At 55.2% G+C, this 17,589-nt stretch overlaps 2 protein-coding genes across 2 annotated transcripts in view; one reads left to right on the top strand and one right to left on the bottom strand.

The window, feature by feature from the left end:
- Positions 1-16,124, bottom strand: part of TRIM8 (tripartite motif containing 8) — a 29,301-nt gene extending 13,177 nt beyond the window's left edge. Inside the window, exons 1-3 of the mRNA XM_062601937.1 lie at positions 14,989-16,124; positions 14,838-14,898; positions 13,885-14,546 (exon numbers count right to left, since the gene is read on the bottom strand). Coding sequence (XP_062457921.1) covers positions 13,885-14,454 — 570 coding nt within the window. The 5' untranslated portion in view covers positions 14,455-14,546; positions 14,838-14,898; positions 14,989-16,124. The remainder of the gene's footprint in view (positions 1-13,884; positions 14,547-14,837; positions 14,899-14,988) is intronic.
- CUNH10orf95 (chromosome unknown C10orf95 homolog) overlaps positions 1-17,589 on the top strand; it is a 174,958-nt gene that overhangs the window by 9,043 nt on the left and 148,326 nt on the right. The window lies entirely within an intron of this gene.

Raw genomic sequence — 17,589 nt, 5'->3', positions numbered from 1 at the left:
CTATTTTAATTTGTACTGGTAAGTTAAATCAACACAAACAAGGGCAGAACAGGTTTATATGCACCTCTGTTATTGGCTTGCACCAACTAGAGTGCAGCTACATTTCTCCAGGCAGCCTTTTCTTTTTTTTCTTTCTAATAAAGATAAGGGGGGACTTTTTTTGTGCACCTCCAACTGACAAATGGAGCCTGAAAGTGAGTTGGGAGTCAAAGCCTTGTAGAAAGTCAAGGTGACTTATGCGTCAATAGGCTGGATTCAAAGAGCTTTGCAAAAATGCAGATCAACTAACAAGATTTATACAACCCGTTCGGGGCTTAGAGGCTGCTCAATTCTCAGAGGTGCCAAGGAAAGTGCCTGACTCACAGAGGGATGGATGGGGCTCACAGAGGTGGCTATCTCAACCTTTCGGCTGCTTCAAGGAAAAGGGGACTCCATTTCTCTTGGAAACTAGGTTTTGACGGGCTGAGATGTTTACTCTGAGCCTTGGCTCCTCCATCACTTACTTTAAAGGAAAAGAAACCAAGTCCTGCTGCTGCAGACAACTGTTACAAACATCTACCAAAAGCCTCAGCAGAATCTGCTGCTCCAGCTCGCCAGCACCAGACACCACCCAGGGGAGTATGAGACTCAACCGGATTCAGCACACAAGCTGGAAAAAAATAAAGAAAAGGGAGGAAGAGGAGGAAAAAAACAAAAAGAGAACTTCACACTTCTACAGCTCCCCAGTGCCCGGCGCTTTGCAGGCTGGAAGCAGCCCATCAGCACCTGCGGGCAGCCAGGGCGACACACAGCAAGCCCATCCACCTCTCTGCACCCAGGAGGGAACCAACCACGGCCACAACCTGCTGAACGCCGAGGACCCCGCAGCCACCTCCCCTCTGGGTTTTTTCTCTCTCCCCCCATCTTTCTTTGCGAGGCGGCTGTTGAGAATCTGAAAGCCCGGATTATAATCTTTATGAATCCCATAGTTAGATTGCGCTGAACAGCAGCCCAGCAATACCAGATGTTCAAACAAAGCTGCCAACCGACAGCTGTCTGCAGCTTGCAGCGTGTTTTTACTTTAAAATGCAAAATGATACCAATCTATATTAAAAGAGAGACGTTCAGAGCCTTGCGATAGCAGCTGAAGCCGCGGATATTGCTCTTTCATGCAGGGTGTGGCGGCAGAAGGAAATATCTCAGAAACTACTACTTAAGCCGCCCTCCCAGCTCCCCCAAATCCTGGCCCCTTTCCTAATGGGAAAGAGACTCACGTTACTGCCTGAGCACTGTGAATGTACCAGTGCGTGTCCAAGCAAGCCAGCAAAAAGAAAAATGCAGCATGAACAAACAGTGTCTAACGAAGGATACCAGAACGAATCCGGGTGCTGCAGAGCCCACACCTGGCTCTCAGTGGTGTGGGGAGGACAAAGCTACACACAGGGGGACAGAAGGAGCCAGCTCCAGGGAGGAGAGTGCAGCCCTTTCTGTACCAGTGACCCAAATGGGAGAGCAAAGGTCCCTTCTGGCAGCAGAGCATCACCAGCAAGGATGGAGGGGTGTCTTCCACTGCTCTGGCTCATCCGCCCAGCATCCTGCCTTGGGCTGTCCCATGTCCCTCTAAAACACATGCTCATGTGGTGCTGGCCCCACCAGGGAACTCTGTGAGAGCTTCTTCTGAGACTTGATGTGCAGCAGGGTTTGAACTTGAACTGCTTTGCACCTTTGTTTGTTAGGCTGGCTGGAACCAGGTACAAAGCCTTACACCCTGCCACCATCCCCACATACCAGCAGCTGGGGAAGGCAAGAGCCAGAGCTCAGCTTCATTCTCCATTCTTTCCCTCTCTGGAAATGCAAGCCACCTGTACCCACCACATTTTGGGGATGGCAAGTCCTGAACACGTAATCATGCCACGCTGGGCATGGCACAGTACGTGTGGCTTGCAGGAATTACGCGGAGAGGGCTCCAACTTACTCAAACGTGACGTCCCGAATTCCCCACCAGCCGCGATCACAGGAAATCTTTGGGACCGGTCCCAAGGCTGCCTCATTGTGCTCCGAGCAGCAACAGCATGAATGAATCATGCTCCTCAATGTGACACACGGCTCCCAGCAACGTACTCGGGACCAAAATATTTACATTGCAAACGAGTAAGAATAGGACCAGATCCGCTCCCCCAGCCTGGTGACATGAAAAGGCCAACCTGGTCTGGCATCAAGCAAGTGGGTGGTTGGAAGGATATGAAAGCAGGAGGCAGAGACCAGCCCTGTGTCTTGCAGCCTGGCTCTGCCCAGCCATGCTGAATCAGAACCCTTCTCCAGAGCAGCACAGCCTCACAGCAGTGAGCACCAAGACTATGATCCCCGTGGCCCCGCGCTCCTGCTGGAACTCAGCAGCCAGGTGACATAGGAGGGAGCATGCTGGGACCTGTAGTTTCCAGCCAGCCAGATGCAAAACGCCATCCATCCATAAACACATCTCGAATTAAAGAGATGCAAGGCCCCAAGCTCCTGGCAAGGTGCCAGCCACGGCTTCTTGTTAGCAGGCACTTGGCCAATTCCCATGTGTTGCATTAGCCCCTTTCCGAGGAGCAGCCAAGAGCCTGGACCCCGCAAAGCCCCTCGTGGCTGAGCTGCGCCCTGCCCTTGCCAAAGTGATGGGTCTACACGGACAGCAAGATGCTCCCAGGGTGAGGTGTAGGAGATGTCAGCCCTGCTCCTGCCTTGCTGTGAGCCTCTCCACTTCTAGGCCACTGACTCTGGAGCAAGACCCCACAGCCAGCACTGCCCAAGCTTCAGTAATATAGAGCCCAACACTGTGTCCCTAGAGGTGTCCAATAAAGATGCCACCGAAGCCATCAGTCACAGGCAGCAAGAAACAAACCAGTCATGGTGCTTTCAGGCAGACCAGCACAGCAGGCAAAGCTCTGCCAAACCACCACACTGGTGGGACTACTACCTCCCCGGAGCATCTCATCTGGACATGCAGCCTCTCCATGCTCCAGCAAGGCCAGGACTGTTTGACACCCCTTGGGGAACACAGCACCCCTATCCTTCCTGCTCACCCTCCCTGCTGCAGAGGAAATTGTGATGCCCAGCTGATGTCAGGAGGCATCACTTCACACAAAGGCCAGGCTTCCTGGCAGGGAAGGGCAGGGGGAGCAGGGAGGAAGGGGAAGAGGAGCCCGGGGCAAAGGCAAGCCACATCTCCAGCTCCCCGTGTGCGCAGAGGGGCAGCAGCAGGAGATGGCACAGCCCCTTCTCCTTTAATCACCCTTGCGCTCAGGAAAGAGAGGCAACATCCTATTTCCCAGTGCCCTTCACAGGAGCCCCAGTGCTGCCCTGGGCAGCTGCAGTGGAGCATGCACTCCTTTAAGGGTGCACAGACAAAAGGGACTCAAGTTTATCTTAATTTGTTCCTCCAAATAAATCAATTCCATCTTCTCCACCTCAGCCAGACTGTGGCTGCTGCTGATCAGGGGAAGCACACTTGAGCTGAACACAGAATGACAGTTCCCTGCCCAGTGCCCACCCAAGGGAGAAGTCACCTCTGTGACAAGCTCCAACACCAGTGCCCCCCAAAACAGGTACAACCACACACCCTCTTATCTCCTGCCCAGCACTTGTGCACCCGTCAGTGGACAAATACAGGTAAACCCAACATACTAGAACAAAGTCAAGAGCCATCTGCAGCCCGCATTTCCCAAACTCCTTATGTGTTCTTTACAACACGCAGCACATCATGGTACCCACAGCATTGATGTGGCTTCCTGCTTCAGTCTCTCCTCCTCTCCTCTGCCTCCCATGGCCCCCGCACATCCCACAGCAGTGAAAGCGGCTTGGCAGCCAGTGCTGGGCTGCATTGCTTTTGTCTTCACCTCAGCACTGTCCCAAGGGCAAGAGTGCTCTGGACCAGCTGCACAGGGACCAGTGAAGAGGGGCTGGCCATAGAGGACCTGAGGGATCTGGTCGATATTGATTGAGGGGGGAATTGCTGATGTTGCAGGGGGCAGCCCAGGAAGGCGGGTTTTGGATATGGGTACTGCCAGGGAATAACTGTAAAGGAGCAAACCCTGCTTCTCTCCTTCAATGTGCTGACTTCTGGCCCTGTGAGGAGGCCTGTCATTGGTTTTTAATCTCACCCGATTACGGGCCAGCCTTTGACATTATTGATCTCAGGCCCCTGAAGTATCATTTATCTTCCAGGTTTGACTCTGCGATCGGAGCTCGACAGCTCAGACCCCAGTCAGCTCCATCCTCCCTGGGAGCCAGGGGAGCTGCTCTGCTCAACTCCGGTCCTGCCAATTCATGTGAGCCAGATCTGAGGCTCAGTTTCCATCCCCACATGAGGCAGCTTTCTCCAGATGCCCTCTCCTCCCACCTGGCATTTCATCTCCTGCTTCAAAAATCTCCAGGTCTCCAGCAGATCAGTAGTGCTTTATCAAGCCTGGCAGACCAAGGTGCCTCCAGCGTGCACTGCTTCCCCCTTCCAGTTTCATTATCCTCTTTTAAGGAGGATGCGGTGGAGGCACAGACATTATGGGATGTGCCGAGAGCTGCAGAAGGATTGGGGATGCAGCGCCAGCATGCAGGGTACGACGGGTACAACCAGAGAAGCCATATCTAGCTGTGACCACACTGCCATTTTCTAAAGCAGAAGGACCAACAACAGCGGCTCCTCATCCCCTGGTGAGCTTGCACCCACAAAGAAACCTGGCTGCGAGGTCAGTTATTGTGGCTTCTCCTTACCTGCAAGCTAGCACAGCTGTGCCTTGGGGCCAGCTCTCGATTTCTGCTTGACCTTCAAAACATTAACTCCTGCTCCCTCCACCAGGCAGCACAAAAGATGGGTTTCACAGATGCAAAGCAGCCAGCAGGACTGGGATTCAGGATGATCACCCATGGATGGGACATGCCTGGGCCTGGGATTGTTGCCACATGGGTTCCCACTCCCCTGCTTTCCTCCACCCAAGCCAACAGACATTCTGAGCCTGCACCTTTCGGGAAGCACAAGGTTTTCCTCAAATGTCTGTGGCTACAGTTCCTGGGTGCAGCTTGTGCTTGAAGGTTGTCTTTTCGGAAACCTCCTATGTTTCTCTCTCTCCTGCAAAGCTAGGTCTTGAGTTTTGGGAAGGAGGAGCATTTCCTGAGGGAGGTTCCAGAGGGCAGTTTTAACATGCAGAAGAAGGTTTAGCTTTCGCTCATCACCTTGGTATTATCAGATGGCTGCAAAGCCACTTTGATAAACGGAGATTAGTACCATGTTTGTTCACAGATGACAGCAGTAGCCAGGAATCAGCCTTGAGAAGGACCAGGGGAGGAAGGGCCTGGATTTGGGGCAGCTAGCATGGTCTGTGATCAGCAAGGTATCACCACCAGCAAAAAAAAGCTTGAGTCTGCAGGATTGCATCCCTACACTGTCACAGACTTTCTGACTCCCTAGCAGGTCCCTCCACCTCCACTTATCTCTAGTTTAGGGTAGCACCCTGACTTCCCTACCCAGATATTAGGTTGTTTCAGGGATTAAACTGACTTTTTTTGCCCCTGTTACAAGCAAAATGCTACAAAATCCTTGGCAGGAGGACAGACCATGGCTTTTCCTGTTGGGCTCACACTCTCAGGATGCACTTGGCAAGGGGTGGTCTTCGCACAACACACAAGGCATTATTTCTAGTCCCCTGCCTGGATGCCCTATCATGTAGGATGCCAGCAGGCAGAGGCAAGAAAACAAGACTAAGATGTGCTCCCATTCCATACATCCCATCCCCTACAACCAATCCACCTCTGACCCAAAGAGGGCTCATGGGCCTCAGCCACAACGGTGCAGCTGTGTCAGGAAAGCGCTGTAATTCCCCCTCGGCTCTGGCCACCCCCATCACTAGTACAATACCCAAGGGAAGGGGGAGTGCCCCCCTTTCCCATCCCCAAAGTGTCTGTGAGGGGGACAGAGACCTCACAGCGCATTTATTCCGCTCCATCCATTTGAGAGGCGCGCTTCAAAGGGCTTTTTGCCGTTGGAGGCGGGTGCACCAGGACAGGAGGAGAACAAAGGGAGGCACCGGCACCCCCCAGCCCTTTGTCTGAGCACAGAGGAGTTCACCTGCAGGGAAAAACAGATCCCACCGCAGTTCCGCATGGATTCGGATGGGGAGAGGGATGCAGCCCCCGCTGCTAACAAGAGGATAATGAGCAGAAGGACGCGATCACGTTACCCTCTCCCCCCCTGCCACACGCACAAGCCCGTTAGAGCGCACGCCAACCCCCTCAACTCCAACAACAACCGCAACCAGCCATAAAAACCATTGCCACAGAAATATCAACCCGCCCCCCAGCGCGATCGATCTGTGTCTGCGTGTGGCCAAGCACCAAACCCCGGAGCACGGCTCCACCGACCGGGATCGACTGGGAGGGAAAGGGGCGGGAGACTAGTTTCCAGGGGACGGGGTTTTAAAGCCACACAATAACTGGCTCAAATGAGGGTTTGGATTAAGCTGCTGTACAGCAAGAGAAAACACTGCCTCCATTAGGATATGAGGGATTTTCCCTCCCTTTCTCCAAAGCCCTAGAATGAAGCTTCCAGGTCACCCAGTAAGGGAGAGGAAACTGGGTGATGCTGAGCTAACGGGGGATCCCACATGGGGAGAGACGGGTAGCAGGAAGAAAGGGCAGCTCAGACCTCCCCAAGCCCCAGATCATAGAGTCTGACAACGTTTACTCATATTTCAGAGAGACACAGCCATCCGGAACATCACTCCCTGCCAACTGCCTCATCTGGAGCCATCCGCAGCTCAGCTCTTCCCAGCCTGCTCTGGAGACGGCTCCCCCAGAGCATCCACACACCAAGGAACTGAGGAAGGACAGGCAGGGGGAAGAGAAGGAACACAAATTAAATCGATTCAGGTTGGGTTTTTTTTACAGTTCTGGTACATCATCCCAGCAGATGACTTTGAGTGCGTGTTACGCAGACGGCACCACTGTGAAGTGGCAGGAGACTGCTCTGAGCCGGAAACTTTGCTCATGTTACCATCACAAGCGAATCACAAGACAGAAGAGGGACAACCACGATCCCCTGGCAAGAACGTGCCGAAGCTGTCCTTATCAGAAAGGATTCAGGACTGGGAACCTCTTTCCTGAGTTCATCTGGGGGACATATGTCAAAACTCTTGCGTGCATCCAGAGTCTCGTGCCTGTAAACAACCACCCCTCCCTCCGTATCTGGGACCAGGCTTCTCTTCCTCCCATTCCCAAGTGTGCTGGCTGTAGCTCTGGATACAGGAAGGGTGGCTGCCTCTATCAATCCTTTTTCCATGGAGGAAAGAGAAGGGCAGGACATCATTCCACACCTCCCCACTGGTCCCCCAGCATCTGCCCCATCTTCTCTATCAGTTCATTGCAGAAAACTGGCTACCACCACAGGCAAGCTCAGCAGCCCCGACTCCTCCCAGCCATCCCCATTACTTCAACCAAACCAGCATCTCCTGAGGCTACGGGCTGCTGATAAACACAGAAAGTTGACAAAGTCACCAGAACCTAACCCAGAGCCATAGCATTTTATAGCTTTTTAAAGAAAACGAGCCAAGCCAGACCGGATTGTGCCCCAGAGCCTGCGTGGCAAACAAGAATCTGGCTCCAAGTGTTTATTTATAAATCCGTACATACATGTACGTTTGAATTCTGACAGAATTAATTCTGGCATCCAGCTAATTCAAAGCATTCCTCCCCCATCACACTACAGTTGCAGGCCAGCCCAGCACAGAAGCTGATTATAAAATGCTGCACTAGCCAGGCATTTCTGCAAAGGCTTGTGCTATTGAGTATTCAGTCTTTCCTTGCTTGGCTATTTCATTGTTTCGGTGTCGATCCCTCCTCTCTTGCCCTGTGTTTCCTGGTTACTTTTGTCCCTGCTCTGGAAGCACTGCTGCTCTCAGCCCCATTTCAGTGTCAGATTGGAAAAAGGAAAAAAAAAACAAAACCCAAACAATTAAACGAAATTAAAGAGAAGAAAGGAAGAAATTACCACCATGCTCCAAGATTTCCAGTAAACAGATAGGTAACGAGCAAAAAATAGGCCAATATGCTGCAAGGCAAGCTGGGGATACAAAACCCGCTGCCTCCCTCTGAAGCACAGCTAAGAAATCCCTGTGTGGTCACACGCTGTCCTCTGGAGCAGAGAGGAGAGAGGTCAGGGCAGCCAGCACTGTAAGAGCCTCTTTATTCTTGGGCAGTTGCATGAATCTGATCGCTTGTGCCCTTTGTGAGACATGGAAATCTGTCTTCTCCTCCCACCCCCTCCACCAGGCCCCCCTTCTACTTCCCCCCCTCTCAGATGGGGACAGAGGCAACTCCTCGGCTCCAGAGGCAAAGACCAGAGCAGCACAGAGGCTATGGACCCCACTCCGGCAGGACCAGGCTTGGCCAAGCGCACAGAAGAGCTCGAGGACAGTGCTTTGCTGGAGCAAGGAGAGGAGAAGGGAAGGACTCCTGCGTTCCTCGAAGGGCTCACCCAGGCTCCCAAGTGTGAGGCACGAGGTTGGGGGGTGGAGGGAAGTCCAGGGTGTCACACTGCAGTCCATGTCTTTGCTACTTCTCCGCCATGCTCGCAGGCTTGAGGACAGCAGCAGGCTGCACACCTCCATGCCAGCAGCCACATGATGCTTACATAAATACCACGGGTTGGATTTAGATCAAACAAGGGTCTGGGCTAAGTTTCTTATGCCCTCATCACCAGCCAAAGCTGAGCTTACACCTCCTGGTTCAGAGACCAGACCCAGACAACCCTGTCGCAGGAGCTCATTCAAAGCCACCACTGAGGGAGGGCTTCAAGGCAGAAAGCTCTGGGCTGTCTGGCTGGAGATCCCCACCTGCAAAGTACATCCAACCCCTATATACTGCAGGAGTAAGCCTGGGCTACAATTTGTCAGCCCCTTGCAAAACAGCTCAAGGTCTTCTGATGAACCTCTCTTTCTCTCCTCTTTCCAACTCACTCTTCACCAGCACCCATCCACATAGCGTTTATCCCATGGTAAAAGCATATTCTCTGCTGCAGATCCTGTCCTACTCCTCTTCTTTACCAAGCCTGTCCCCTCCACCCAAGCCTCCTCCTTAGCACCCAAACCCACCAAGCTGCCTCCCAGCATCCTCCATCTCCGCTGTCACTTCCCAGATTAACTCTATACAGAAGACTTCCAGCAGCAGGCCTAGAGCAAGCACCACTGGCAACCTGATGGGCTAAGGGCAAAGAAAATGCTCAAGCTTAGAAAGAAAGCAGTGGGGAAAAGCCCTTAATCCAATCCCGAGGAGGCAGAAGACTGTCCCAGTCCAGACAGAGAACTGGTCAGCAAAACCAGATGGGTTTGAGACCTCTCAAACTGAAGGCACAGGCAATCAGTCTGAACTGACATCCCCCACTGCCCCCAACACCACAGCACAGTGAAGCCTGACAGATCGATGGTGATGAATGGCACGGAGCTAGAACACGAGGCTAGGTGGGTGCTGGGATTTCTGCCACTGCCCAAGGCTCAAGAAGTCATTACTCATCACAGCGGCCTGACCGACTGACAGCATCCCAGGGCACAATGATCAGTCACATTTAGGAGCCTGGCACTGGTCTCCTGAGGCTCCTGAGCAGGAGCCAGGGCATAGGCAAAACCTGGGTTAGGTGACCTAACCCTGAGGTTGGGCTGGCAGTTCAGCTCTGGGGTGCTGTTAGAGGCTCAGATGGAGGCACAGAGAGAACTTGCACACCTCCAGCTTCACAGGACCTACTGCAAAAGTCATCTGGGGACCAAGCATGTTCAAAGAGTGCCACTGGGAACGCCTGCCAGACACCAGCCCACACCATCTACAGTCATGAGAGCTACATTAACGCTCGAGCACTTGGGCACTTGTGCTCACAATGCCTCTGGTGCGCTGCGTGCCACGCTCCTCATAAACAAGTCATCTGGAAAATAAGTAAGCCTGTAAAAATCCAGCCCGTCACAAGTTACCAAACCTGTTTCAGAGTAAAACAATCTCCAGCAGTTCAAGCCAGGAGCGGGGCAGTGGAGCCGACCCCAGCCTCTCCACCAGTGGGGCTCCATAGGTCCCAGCAAAACATCCCTGGCACAGATGGCAGCACAGGGATGCGAGATGGGACTTGTTTCAAATAGGGAGGCATCTCTGGTGTCAAGGCTGTCTAGCAAAGAAAAGCTGGTGGCTTTTCCCTCTAGAGACCTAAAGCTTTTGAATCACAGAAGCAATCAGCTGGGACAGGTAGGAAAAGCGCACAGGCCATCTCTGCACTGGGGCTGGCAGCCAGTGCTGGCAGAAGATCAGAGTTTCTGGTACAGACTTGAGATTCATCTCTTCCTGTGCACCTACCAAGTGTTCGCTTCTCTTTCCCATACTCCAGAAAGCACCTGAGCCGGCCTTATCCAAGGTGCTGCCAAGAAAGCAAGCCCAAACCCACCAAGAACAGATGGCCTCAGCAGCACAGTCCCTGTCCCCCTGATTTGCCAAACGGGCACCGCTTCACAGCCAGTGCTGGGTGCTGCTCCTGCATGCCTGCAGGAGGATCCCCAGTGTTTTCCTGCAGGTCTCAGCACCACAAAACGTTTTCTCCCTCTGAATGTTGAAAACCACCAGGGATCTTCAGAATGCGGAGAGATTTTCTCCCAATTTCTCAAAACCACGCTGCAAGCTAGGTCAGAGGGAAGTCTATCTCCATCCCTTGAAACAAATCCCCAAGCCCTTTTCCATTGGTGGCACCTCCAGCTGAGGACAGGCAGCTGAGGCATCCCCAAGCAAGCCCTGATGCACCTGGCCTCAACCAACCATGTCCCACACAAAGACGTGGCAAACATGGTGATAACCTGCAAATTAGTCCATTTCTTTGGCTGTTGCCTTCTGACCTGAGCTCCAATCCCAGCAATCTATCTTTACCCTAATAAATAAAAGCAATGCATCAGCCTTGCACTGGAGCAACTTTCTTTTTCAACCCTGGAAGCAGGTCCCCCCAAACCAGGGAGACAGCAGGCTCCCCATGCAGGCGGAAGGCACATGCCTGGGGCAGCAAAGGCAAAGATGGAAGACAAAATGTTTCGTTTTGAGACCTTGACACAAATAGAAGGACAAGAAGAAAAAGAAAAGAAAAAAAGAGGGTGGGTTGTTGGCTTTTTTTTTTTCCCTCCCCTCTCCTCTTTAAGCACTACAAAAACAGGAAACAAAGGGAAAACATCTTACGGGGGGAAGGCGAGGTAAGCGCTTTATACGCCCACGAAAGAAAGATTAACCACATTTTATTTACTGTTTGCATTACAGTTGCACTGTGGAGTTCAACCAATTCTGAGCCAGGGCTCTGCGGGTTTGTGCAGCACCTAATGCCGAGCGGCCCCCAAACCTACCAAGCGCACACCTCCACTTCCAGCCAGCCCTCCGCAGACACCCTCCTACCTCCTGCAGACACACACCTCTGGCTCCTTTTGCCCAGCACAAGCTCTCTTGCCCTAACTGCCAGCTTACAGCTGAGAAAGCACTGGTGCCGTCCCCAAGGACTGTTGAGCACCTTTTCCCCTTCAAATCGGACTGTAACCTGGGCAAGATGTCCTTTAAGGTGGGCCAGCAGAAGGTGAGATTATGGGGAGCGTGTCTGCAGGCTCCTGCCCTTTCTCTGGGCTACGGGGCCACCCCAACCACACTAGGTCATGTCACCCCCACACTCACAAGTCCCCTGCGCCAAGGGCAGGGCCCTGAGCCTCCAAACTTTGACTCATTTCTCAATTAACAGCTTCCTGAACGCGACCCATGCACGGAACAAACCTCTCACAACGGGGCCGCCCCCAGACCTCCGGAGCCCAGCGTTACTCATCCACCCCCTAGTCCCTGCTGTCCTTTCCTGGGATGCTCCAAGAGCGGCTCACTGCTGCGGGGTGAGCAAGCAGCCAGGAATCCTGGGCCCGGCTCCCACAGGCGGGAAGCCGTCACCGGCTGAGCACACGCACCCTAATTCAGGAACCAGCACAGCCACCGGCTGGCATGGGGCAGGTTTCAACCAGAGACCTGGCCAAGGCCACACAGGGAGCCCTCAGCAACCTGCCAGGCATTTTCCTGTGGGCTCTTCCCTACTCCAATCTCTCCACAGACAAACTGCTTCAACTACTGGGGGGGAATCCTCATGCTGTCCCCTGCTTTGCACTGTCCTCCATTGCTCCGGCACCCAACCAAGCCACGTAGCCAGAGGGAAGAGACGAGCTTATCACCGCAGAGAAAGGAAATTAAGATAACGCCGCGATGGAGGTACCGAGGGATTTGGCCAAGGTCACCAAATAATTCTGCAGCCCTACGATACAGCCGCCTGATGCTTTAGGTGCCTGGCCACATACCCTAACATTTCAAGCCATGGCCAAAACCCAGCCTCAGCCTGTGGCAGTTTTCTGCCAGGTCATTAGCAGCGTTGCATCCGCAAGCAGCAGCGAACAGCCAGCCATAACAACGGCAGCGACAACAAAAAAAACCCCACGCAGCGAGAGCGGGAACAGATGAGATCAAAGTGTCCTGGAAAAGGACCTGGAAAAATAGTTCTGGTCCCTGGCTAAGGCTCCCGGGAAATGCACATGCGAGGCCTGTCCCAGCCCTGCGCGGCCCTCCCGGGGTGGCTCCCCACCCTGGCAGAGGGAGAGCAAAATGCTTCCCTATAAATAGAAGCAAAAAAGCACTGCTCCAAAAGCCAGGCTGGGTCTTTCCCCTCGGAGCGCGTGTGGCGGAGCCGCTGGCACCTCTGCGGAGCCCTCTGGTTTTCCCCAAAAAAACCTGGAGAGGAAAATAACCTTCCTGTGAGCTCAGGCTGGCTCCTGTCTGCACAGAGCTGCCCCCCCCAGCCCAGCCCAGGCCTGGCCATCCAATTGGAAAGTAATTATACTGCAATTTTTATTTATGACTTCTTGGGTTTTTTTTTATTGCTAAATGGTGACTCATTTTGGCAACATTAAAATACACAGGAAATCATCCCCATTTTACAGTAATCACCATTCAATTCATTGTTAAATATTTATTCGGTGGACAAGCGCTGGGCCTCTTTCGAAGGGTCGGAAGGAGAGTGGAGGGGCAGCCCTGGGAGGGGGGAAGGCTGTGGTCGGGTCATGGCAAGGCTGTTAAATGCCCACCACGGCATGGGGTGGGGAACCAAGGGTGAAAGCTCCTGCCAGATGGCCTGGCCACCAGCAAAATACGTTTGCTTTCCCTCGAATCCAGCGTTACGCCCTGTGCTGCTTTAGGAAGGGGGGGGGGGTCAGCCCTGTGGCCCCTAAAACAACCCTATTATTTGGCCAAAACAACCAAATCCCGGCCAGCAAGAAGCCGGGGGTCTCTGACATGAAGCCACTCATCGCCGGGGGGAAGGGGATGGCGGTGGGAAGAGCCAGCAGTTTGACATTCACAGGCCTTACAATGGATGGGGTCTGCGTCTGCAGCTGCTTTGTCCCCCCACGGAGTCCAGTTTAGGGGTGACTGGACCTCAGATGTGGGCAGCTCCTCAGCCTTCCCCACAGTGGCTGCATTGCCCAGCAGGAACTGGGGAGATGACCGCTCCAAATCCCCCTGGCCCACAGCCTCGACCCTTCCCCTCACAGCCCAGACCAAAGCGGCCTGAGGTCCTATGGCTGAAGGGTTCCAAAGACCTCCCAGCGGAGATGCTCTTCCTCAGAGAGCCCCCCGGCACCCACGGGCTCTGTCACTGCTGGGCTGCGGAGGCCACCTAACATGTCCGCCACGGGGGGACCGGGCGGAGGAGGAACAGCAACGGGGTGGTTTTGTGCAGGTCCTACACAAACACAGGCCTCTGGGGAACAGGGGAAAGGGCAACAAGGGCGAGAGGTGAGGGGTGCCCCCCGGGTCCGGACAAACCCCCGTGTCCACGCAGGTCGGACTCACCCTGATCTCATTGCGGCGGATCTCCACGTCGCAGACCGAGTGTCCCTGGTGGGCCCCGCTGTAGTAGCAGCAGAACTGGCAGACGGCCACCTGCTCGGCCTCGCAGTGGTACAGGCGGTAGGCGTTGTGCTGGGGGCAGCTCCAGGCCCGCACGTCGTCCGCCTCCACCAGGAGATGGCCCCGAGCCGTGGAGGGCTGCTGCAGGTGGGTCTGGACGTGGGACTGGCAACACGGAGCCTCGCACCTCAAACAGATCTTCTGGGCTGGCAGCGGCGGGCCCCGGCGGCAGAAGACGCAGTGCAAGACCGAGGGGGGCTTCTCCAGGTTGAGGGAGTTGAACTTCTCCACGATGTTGGTGAGCTTCAGGTTCTTCTCCAGGTTGGGCTTCTGGTTGTAAGCCTGGTTGCACTCCGGGCACCGCACCAAGCCCGACTCCTTGGCCCACGCCTCCCCGATGCAGCCCCGGCAGAAGTTATGCTTGCAGGGCAGCTGGACCGGCTCCACGAAGACGTGCAGGCAGATGGGGCAGATGAGCTCCTCTTCGAAGCAGTTCTTCCAATTCTCGGCCATCTCTGCCGGCAGCCTCTGGCGACGTTCTCTCCCCCCCAACCCGCTTCGGTTGCTCAGTGCGGTCTAGGGGCGGACGCCGGGGTCTGTCCTCCCTGCAAGGGGAAGCCTGGGGGTGAACGGCCGGGCTCCCCCCGCCCCGCAGCACACCGTAGATGATAAACCACAGGGATCTCTAAAACTGGGGATAAATAAACCCACCGAGCAGCACTCTAGGAATCTCCAGCAGGGAAACGCGACATCCCCGCCGCCGCTTCATTAAACCAAGCGACACAAACGGTTAAAAACCCCCAACGTGATAGCGTGGGATTTACAGCCCCAAGCCTTAACCCACCCCTAAAAGCCATTTGTTTCTTTTTTAGGCAAGAAGGTGAATTGAAACTTACCAAAGGTTGAAAAAAATCCATACAAAATCCAGCAGCAGAATCCAAGTTCCATATAAAGCTCCTAAATTTAGCACTCCGGATCAGATTTTTCTTTTCTTAGGTTTAGGAACTGACATTCAATATTTTAAAGGGACTTCTGTCCCCCACCAACCTGGCTAACAGCTGAGAGCGCGGACTCGCTCGCTCGCTCAGGGTCTCTTTTTTTTTAATCCCCAGTATTTCTCCTCCCTCTCCCCCGATGGGAGTTGGGAATCGGAGTCTTTTAAAGGAAACGGATCAAAGGGTTAAGATCCAAAATGGGAAGAGGAGGAAGGTTAAAAAAAATAACAATAATAGCGATGATGACGATGGCGAAAATAACGAATTCTCTCTGCAGCCCCTGAGATTTGCTCCTCACCCGGTGGAGCAGCAGAGGAAAAAAGGAAGGGGGTGGGGGGGAACAGACAAGACGGGGGGGGGGGAAAGGGGAAGGAAAAAAGCCAACCTCTCGCCTGCTTCGAGACTGCGAGGTCTTGAATGGGAGAGCTCGGTCATTCAGAGCAAACCCCAGCGCCGCGCAGCCTCGTCCAGCGCCCCGCAGGGATAGCACAGGATGGGCTTTGCCAAAGGGGAGCGAAACCCCACGGCCCCCGATCAACCTGCTCCGGCTTCCCGCGGAGCTGGGAAGGGGGGAACAGGCGTCCGGCACGGGGGGAAGGACACGACACACACCGACCTAGTCCGGTCTCATGGCCGGCCGGGGGAAGGTAACAATGCAGCGGAGCAGAGGGGACGCTGTCCGGGAGCCTTCCCCGGTCCGGCCCCGCCGGGAAGGGAAGGGGCGAGGCGGCGGGCAGCCAGAAGGAGCCGGCCGAAGCGTATGGTTCCGGGAAAGCCGAGTCAGCTCTCAGCCATTTTGAGCGGAGACCGGAGACGCGTTAAAAATAAAATAATAAAAAATTAAAAATAATAATAAAAAAAGGTATTAAAAAAAAATAATTAAATAGAAGTCACCGGCACAAACCCGCTCCCGCTGCGGCGGGGCTCTGCGGAGGGGCTGCGGGGCCAGCCGAGCCCGAGCCCGAGCCGAGCTGTCCCGTCCCGCCGGGGCCGCTCAGCAGAGCCCCCCGCGCCCGCCGCCGCCGCCTCCAGCCATCTTGGGGTCGCCCTGGGCGCCGCCCGCCCGCCGGAGCCCCACGCCCCGGCCTTCCTCCCGCCGCCCCCGGGGAGGCGGCCGCGGCCCGGGGCGGGAGGGGGACGGACGAGGGGAAGCGGGGAAGGGGAGGGGGGAACGCGGATCCCCGCAGCGGATCTCCTCGGGGAGGGAGGGAGGGGGAAGGGGGGCGGTGCCTCGGAGACAGCCGGGCTCAGCCCCGCCGGCGGCGGGGGGCGGCCATGGGGGCGGCGGCCGCGGGGAGATATCGACCGTGGGGAAGGAGGGAGGGGGAGGCGGGTGCGCCCCGCCCCGCTCGGGACCCGGCCCAGGTGGAGGGAGCGGAACCGGAGCCGCAGCCGGAGCCGGAGCCCGCGGGTCCCTGCGGGCGCTGCCGCGGAGCTGCGCCGCGATCGCTGCAGAGATACCGGCCCCGCCCCCTCGGGGGCCCGCCCACCTCGCGTCACCGGGGACCGCCCCGCCCCGAGACCGCGCCGCCTTAAAGGGGACACGGAGGAGAGGGGTCCCACCGCGGTGCTCGGCGCTGCCGTGGCTGCTGCAGCGTAGGCCCGGGGAGCCCAGGCGTGTCAGGGGTTCATAGAACGGTCAGGGTTGGTAAGCACCGTAAGGGTGTCGAGTTCCAACCCCCAGCTAGTTCCATGCCCGGCTGGGGGGTCCCTGCTGGTCGCTGCATCAGAGGTAGGGCCACCCTACCTGGCCGCCAGCATCCCTGCATGGCCAGGAGCCACACTTATCCGAGGTGCTGGTCCGTAAAAAGGGTTTGATCACGCTGAAACCAGCTCACACCTGGGCCACAGCTGGCCTTGGTACCAGAATTGCCCTCTGGAGCCTCCTACCCCCTCTTCACTCCCACCTGAATGGGCTGTTACATTGCATAGGAGCATTTCAGGTTTGTTTCATCCCCCTGCAGAGCAACCGTCCTTTGTCCCATGGGATCTTTCCCAAGCGGGCAGCCCCAGCACCTCTTGCCGGAATCCAGGGCATAGAGGTGTGTCTGTTAACAGCTCTCCCACCAAATGTTCCCGTAGCTGTTTCAAAGGATGCTGTATATCCAACCCCTGCCAAATGTGCCAGACCACTGGGAATCAAGCACACTGCTGGTGTAAATTCATTTTCCACTGGCAAGGGGGTCACAAATGGCTTCCAAATAGAATATTTAGACCAAAAAATGCTCAGAGTGCACTATCAGGTTTATGGTGGAGTGACAAGGAGGCAAAGGCTCAGATGGTGGCTTCAGGATCCGTTTCCAACCTTGCTCCTGGGTGATGGTCACTGATGGCAATTTGCCTATGGGAGGGATTTAGCAGGAATTCCTCAACAGCAGCCATGGACCAAACTGTCCAGAGGCACCACCCAGTAGTATCTCCTATAGCACCCTATAGCCCTGGTGCCATGGGCCAGCCAGGGCAGCTGGCTGCCTGAGAGGGATGAGCACCCGACAGCACACACAAGTTGTTGCCACACTTACCTTTACAGGAACGCCCTGCCCACCGGCAGGTCTTGCCAAAGAGTTAAGGAGATGGAGTGATGGGTACCCCCCCAGGACTGGGGCTCACCCTGTATCACCCTTAATCCCCGCACATCCAGCCCAGGGCTCCT

Source organism: Pezoporus occidentalis, unplaced genomic scaffold (genome assembly GCF_034315485.1).
Source record: "Pezoporus occidentalis ecotype Australia unplaced genomic scaffold, CSIRO_AGI_Poc_V1 ctg73, whole genome shotgun sequence".
In the NCBI taxonomy this organism is placed as follows: domain Eukaryota; kingdom Metazoa; phylum Chordata; class Aves; order Psittaciformes; family Psittacidae; genus Pezoporus; species Pezoporus occidentalis.
Note: the sequence above shows the minus strand (reverse complement) of the source record. Positions and strands in the feature narration are given on the sequence as shown.